The following is a 6,555-nucleotide window of genomic DNA, read 5'->3' as shown; positions in this document are numbered from 1 at the left end:
CATATGCTCCTCTAGCAAATAAAATTGCTACAAAGGCCCACAATTGTGATTTTGTAACCGTCCATTCCTTATTATTCAAAACTTGACGAGCTTCGAGTTCGGTACATGATTTTATATACGCCATCATACCTTCGTCAATTATCAAATTGAATGCGCTACTTGCCGAACCAAGCATAATATGCCTTTTAGCATAGGCAGTTGGACCAGAAACGTCTTTGAATATGGTATAAATCGGTGATCTACCTACGTTTCTGCCTTCGTTCAATGTTTTCCCATAAAGTCCCATCAGCAGCTTTTTCGGCTGAAATTTCTTTATCAGAAGATGTATCGATAGCGTCTAAATCATTTTCAGTTTCAGAATCAGAAATAACTCTAGCTCTTTTTTTACTAGGAGCTGTGTAACGAAAATTTCATCTTCGCTTTCGGTTTCAGAATCAGAAACAACCCTGGCTCTTTTTTTGTTAGGAGCTATATAACAAAGATCTTCATCTTCACTGCTTGAAGATTCAATTTTATTGACTTCCTCCTCTAATTCAATTTCGTTATCAACATTGGTCTATATCAATTGCATCCGATTCATTATCTGATTGGTCTTTCTTTATTTTGATTAGTTTTTCCAACAAAAGACAATTTTTCTGATATTTTCCCATAATAGAAACCCTAGATAACCAGATAAAATAAATATCAATTGTAATACCTTTTACAAATAAATTACAAAATTACCTTTGTGGATCAAATTTTTCTGGCAAAAAATGAATTTTATAAAATTATAAATTATATATTACTTCACTGACTGCTCACACGCGATGTATAAATCGAAATGATGACAGAAGTGGGTAATAATGTAGCGGAATAGCGAAAACAAGTGACAATGGCTCCCACATACACACAAATATTGTATGTGAGGAATGCCAAATGAGAAGAGAAACAAATCACGTGCGACTTGACTGTTGCCCCAGGCCTGATAGGACCAATAAATTTCATGTTATGCGATTAACTGTTAAACCATTCTATGAGTCAAATTGGCTCACAACCGTGAAAATAGGTATACCACATTCGATAATGCGAAATGAAGGGGTCTGCGGGGAAGAGGAATGAACGTTTACATATATTTCATTACTTAACTAAAAAACCAACGTATGTTTTTAAAAAGTAATATTAAAGTTTTATATATATATAGTGATCAAATTTTTAATGAGTCAAATTGGCTCGGTCCGTAAATCTAGTGTTAAAGAACATAATAAAAGTTATTCCCCCCCATCCTCTCGGGGTAGGGTGGGTGGTATCGTTCAAATCTCAAATGGGAACCCGAATCGAAGAGGGAACTGCTCGACGCGCTACTGTGGGTGTATGGCGAACTACGGCTTCTTATAAAAGGCAGTGCAATGCGGTCAGGAGCTCACTTTTATTATGTTCTTTAAAAATTATTATTAATTATTATTATTATATTATTATTATTATTATGTTCTTTTATTATGTTCTTTAAAAATATTGAACAGGTATTTTTTATTTCTCAATCCAATGATCATTTCTGGAGAATTGCGGAAAATATAATTTTTTTGCGATTACAGCGCCATCTATCACGAATCAAAAAAAAGTTTCGGACAAAATTTACGTATTTTGTGGCGTAGAATCCGTATCTGCAACAAAAAATGGGGGTTTCCATTGAAGATTTCAAAGTTGCCCCCCGACCCCCACCCCCCAGAGGGTGGGGTGGGAGGTCGAGTTTGGTATCATTGGATGTCCCCCTTCGAGACTAACAACTTTCATTAACCACTTCTTTTTATCCAATACATAGTTCTCGAGATATTTCAATGTCTTCAGATAAATCGTGCACCTGTATATTTGGCTATTATAATACTTAAAAATCGTATTAAGAACATGTTAATAAAATACGAAGGATTAATTAAATGTAAAGGAACTTAAAAAATTATACTGATTGAATCCCGGTACAACCACACGATATCCTATGGATGTCCTTGGGACCTCTTCGGGAGATCTGTGCTGTCTGGTTTATAGAAAGCTATCAAAGTAGAAGTAAACATTACTCTGTAGTAAACGTTCAAATATTTCGCGTATTGGGGCTAATTTATCGAAGTTTTTTTCGTTCAACTCTGTTGTCAACGGTTGTCAAATCTAAAAGCTCTCATTAATAATTGAAATCTTTTTTTGACATAGCTATACGAAAAAACGGAGGCGCTAAAGGATCTTTTGCCCCAAAAATCATTAACATTTAAATGACATTGTTTAAAATACGCCTATGTACAAAATTCCGGAAAAGAGCTCGGATTTTCAATATTCGCCGTATTTCTACATTCATAATCTGTATAACTAGTTTGGAAATGACTTAATTGTACATTAGTACATTCTACAATAATGTTAATCATGTCCGTTGTAAAGAACATTTCCCAACATTGTAGAGGTGTTGAACAGTTTTTTGCTTGCCCTACGATACCCAGCAAATTGGTAATAATATTTTTGGATGCACGTCGCTCTTGAACGTTCATTTCACTAGTAGTCCAAATTGTCGTTTTTATCTTTTCCCACGAAAGTCTGACTTTTTCTTGTATAATTTTTATTAGGTACAGAATCAGACTGGTGGCTTGTAAATTCATCTTCTGGATACTTTAGGCTCAATGTCAGAACAGTCATCATTATCCTCGCCGAAGTTTTCTGTCTCATTATCTGACGTTCCTTCTTGATACCATATTAGATGTATTCCTTCTGCTGTCATACTGTTGTACTAAAAATTTGAATAACATAATTTCTTTCTATTTATAACCGCTATATTTATTCAAAGCGTACTCAAAACTTCCCCAGTCGACACAGAGCATTAAGTTATATTACATTTATGTTAAATTTCGCACTCAACAATGTAAATGCAGTATAACACCATGTATTATATTGTATTTACATCAATGAATATAAAATTTTAACATAAATATAATGTAACTGATGCTCTATGTTAACTGGGTGTTGTGGAGGTTATGTCACAATTAGGTTATATCAAGTTATATTACGTTAGACTTTATCGTCTCCTCAAACATTACAGAACTAGGAATATTACTTCATATACTAAACGATTTTTTACAATCAAATTGATATGGTAATTTATTTACCTTTGCGTGAACACAGTCTTGTACGAACAAAAGGATGAGACATCGACCGGTTTATCGACCTACCACAGTAAAGATAACCTAAAAGCTTAAATTTGGCAACAGTGCCAGTCGCGTCGACCGTACATATTTGCCCTCGCTATGAGCACTGTTCTCAGCTGTATCGCGCATTAAGACTTTCAAGGTCCATTAATAAAAATTATACTAACGAAATTTAAAAAAACAACCATATAAATATAATCTAGAAGATTGTACGTAAAAAGTCAGAAAATTTTAGACATAACTTTTATGCCACATCTATGAAATTAAAGAAATTAAACATGAACTGAGCGGTTGCCTCAGACCAGGGCAATGGAGGGTTAATGAAGGCTACACTGCCATTTTATTAACAATGCAGTTATTAAAAATCAATATCGGCCAGCAATGCAAAATGTTCGCTGATAATTACGATGCGCAGCGAGTTACGAGAGGGGAACGGCGCCGAAACAGCACGACCAAGGAAGCTCGCACAGCTCGTAGACTGGAGCAAATGCAACGAAACGAGTTTTATGAAGAAGCTGAAGGCCTGCAGTATGGCCCTGGTATAGCTGATTAGCATAAGATTGCGGTAAGTCTCCAATAAATGATATTTTTTTGTACCACAAACTTTAAACGCGTTTTTCTCTAAATATCATTTTCGTACTTTCTTAAAATCTGCGGGAAAAATAGAGAAAAAACTAATTGATCAATCGACTTGATTCAAAGTGCGTTAGCTAGAAAATGAACAACCATTCTATGTGAACCTCAAACATTGGTAAAAACATTAATTTAAATAATTGTTATTGCATAAAAACAGAGGAAATTTTTTCTCAAAAATGTCATTTTTTTGTTCAAGTGCTAAAAAGTTTTGTATTTTACGGTTTTTGAACCATGTTGTTGGTTAATATAGAATAAAAATACATGAAAATTAATAATCTTTTTGGTTTTTTGTTTCAGATCAAAATTACAGGCTACATTTTTCCCGCAGATTGGCAACTCGGTTGGCGAGGCGCTTTGATTAGAGATACACCATGGCGCCATTTTGCAATTATTTTACAATATAAAATTTTTTTTACATCTTCAAATAGGTAGTTAAATATTATAAAAGTTTTAGGAACCTCAACTGCATCATTGTCAATAAAAAAAATTCATAAAAATCTTTTTTTTAGCCTCTTAAACCAGGTTCCCGCCTTAATGACGCCATAATGACATCTTTAAATGTCATCTTGCTACTTAAGAAGTTATTCGCGAATTCCAAACATATCGCTTATCACTAATCACGTCTAATATAAGGCCCTTGCGAAAGGAATTGGCCAAAAGCGCGGTTTTTATACCTAAACTACGTTTCGGGAATGATCGGGAATCGAGAGTACTCGAGTACTCGGATCTCGAGAACTCGAGACTCGGTAGTCTCGACCGAGATAGATCGAGCTCACTCCCGATGAGCTCCCGTCCCTTCTATCCCCTCCATTCATCGTAGGGCAGCGACAGTGTCAGGAGTCGCTAGTGTAACAGTCGAGAACGAACGGGAGCGAAACAGCAAATTGCACGCCTCTAATTTGAACGTAAAAGGATCACGCACACAAACATTGGAAATCTGAGCACCGGTCGAATTTCTCCAAACTTTGGGATTTTTTAGCTTATGACCCCCCGATCAAAAGTCCTTATAGGTCCGAACCTCTAGGGAGTCATGGAAAAGAGTTATGGGGTATGGAAGTCGACAGAATATACGAGGATTGCCTTTTATATTTCGGGAATGGACGATCCAGGTGCTGCCATCTGACAACCGACGTCCCTAACGTAAAGTTCGATTTTTTGTCAGTATACTTACTCAGAACGTTTTGATGTCCATGCGCCATTTGTGTTGTTTACAGTGACATGAAAAATTGATGTCGGCCAAGAAATTGAATTAAGTCGTGAACATTTCTGTGCGATTATTTTTTACAACTTTTGACGTGGATTATCTCAACAACAGTGCATCGATGAACTTAATTCGACTTTTGGCGATGAAGCACCATCAAAAACCACTATATATCGATGGTATACGGAATTCAGTCGTGGCCGTAGTTCGCTTAGTGATGAATTTCGTGAAGGTCGTCCAAAATCGGTTGTTGTTCCAGAAAACATTGATGCTGTGCGTGAACTGATATTGCAAGATCGTCATGTGACTTATCGTGAGATTGAGGCATCCTTGGGCATTAGTGAGACAAGCATACATTCAATATTGCATGAACATTTGACTGTCAAAAAATTTGTTCGCGTTGGATCCTACATAATTTAACAATCACTCAAAAAAAGGCTCGTGTCGATTGGTCGAAATAAATGCTCAAGAAATACGATTGCGGTGCTTCAAAACACGTCTATAATATCGTAACAGGTGACGAATTATGGATCTATGCGTATGAGCTCGAAAGTAAACAGCAGTCGACTGTATGGGTCTTTCAAGATGAGCCAAATTCAACAAAAGTTGTTCGCGCACGAAGCACTTCGAAGCAAATGGTTGCCTGTTTTTTCGGAAAAACCGGACATGTGGCAACTGTACCATTAGTGCAATATCGGACGGTCAATTCTGAATGGTACACAACCATTTGTTTGTTAGAAGTCTTCGGAAAAATAAGGGAAACCAACCGCCGAAGACGCACCATTCTCCACCAGGACAATGCGAGCTCTCACACATCGGCTCAAACAAGAGACTTTTTGAGAACTGAAAAAGTCGAATTGATGGGTCATCCGCCGTACAGCCCTGATTTGGCACCCAATGACTTCTTTTTATTCCCGCAAATCAAAAATAAATTACGAGGTCAACGTTTTACGACGCCTGAAGAAGCAGTTGATGCGTTCAAAATGCATGTTTTGGAGGTACCTCAATCGGAGTGGAAAAAGTGCTTCGAAAATTGGTTCAAGCGCATGCAAAAGTGTATTGATCTTCATGGAAAATATTTTGAAAAACAATAAACCCATGTACGATGATTAATTTCCTTTTTTTGTTCTCTATTCCCGAAATAAAAGGCAATCCTCGTAAGTAGTCGAGTATACACGTTTTACCCTTGAAATGTCTCGAATTCGAGGGGATCTATTATGATAACTAATGGAACAAAACTGCTTGAATTTGGAGAGGACTATCTGATAGTCTGGTCCAATCGTGGCTATAAAGTCTAACTAGGGTCCGGTTGGGCCCAATAAGGGCCAAGCCAGGTTTTTATGATGGAAACCTGGATTCATCGCGGAATTAGATTTTGTGACTAGGAATATATACATCGGATAATGTAAATACCGGTGGTACGTTAAGTATTGAAGCTTCATATTTTGGGAAGGGCTGGCGCAAAAGGTACAAGTAGATAGTATTTGAAAACGTCTCGACGAGGGCTACAAGGAGGTGTAATAAAAAATGGCGGGTTTTGTTTAAGAAAACATCGATCAC

The 6,555-nt window shown here is 36.7% G+C and overlaps 1 protein-coding gene across 1 annotated transcript; it reads left to right on the top strand.

Moving 5' to 3' along the window:
• The first annotated feature begins 3,565 nt into the window (after nucleotides 1–3,565).
• Nucleotides 3,566–6,089, top strand: LOC112590430 (histone-lysine N-methyltransferase SETMAR-like). The gene is made up of 3 exons (XM_025306831.1): nucleotides 3,566–3,697; nucleotides 5,110–5,335; nucleotides 5,512–6,089. The coding sequence occupies exons 1-3, from the start codon at nucleotides 3,566–3,568 to the stop codon at nucleotides 6,087–6,089; spliced, it is 936 nt and encodes a 311-aa protein (XP_025162616.1).
• Nucleotides 6,090–6,555: the final 466 nt, after the last annotated feature.

The sequence above is a fragment of the Harpegnathos saltator genome, unplaced genomic scaffold, assembly GCF_003227715.2.
Source record: "Harpegnathos saltator strain DR-91 unplaced genomic scaffold, Hsal_v8.6 scaffold802, whole genome shotgun sequence".
In the NCBI taxonomy this organism is placed as follows: domain Eukaryota; kingdom Metazoa; phylum Arthropoda; class Insecta; order Hymenoptera; family Formicidae; genus Harpegnathos; species Harpegnathos saltator.
This window is presented reverse-complemented; position numbering and strand designations above follow the sequence as displayed.

What these genes read in the sequence shown, in the direction of transcription:
- LOC112590430 (XM_025306831.1), top strand. Translation starts at nt 3,566, where the DNA reads ATGCGCAGCGAGTTACGAGAGGGGAACGGCGCCGAAACAGCACGACCA. An exon ending in AGGCCTGCAGTATGGCCCTG is followed by an intron (nt 3,698 to 5,109) that starts GTATAGCTGATT and finishes TCTCAACAACAG; the next exon opens with TGCATCGATGAACTTAATTC. An exon ending in TGAGGCATCCTTGGGCATTA is followed by an intron (nt 5,336 to 5,511) that starts GTGAGACAAGCA and finishes ATATCGTAACAG; the next exon opens with GTGACGAATTATGGATCTAT.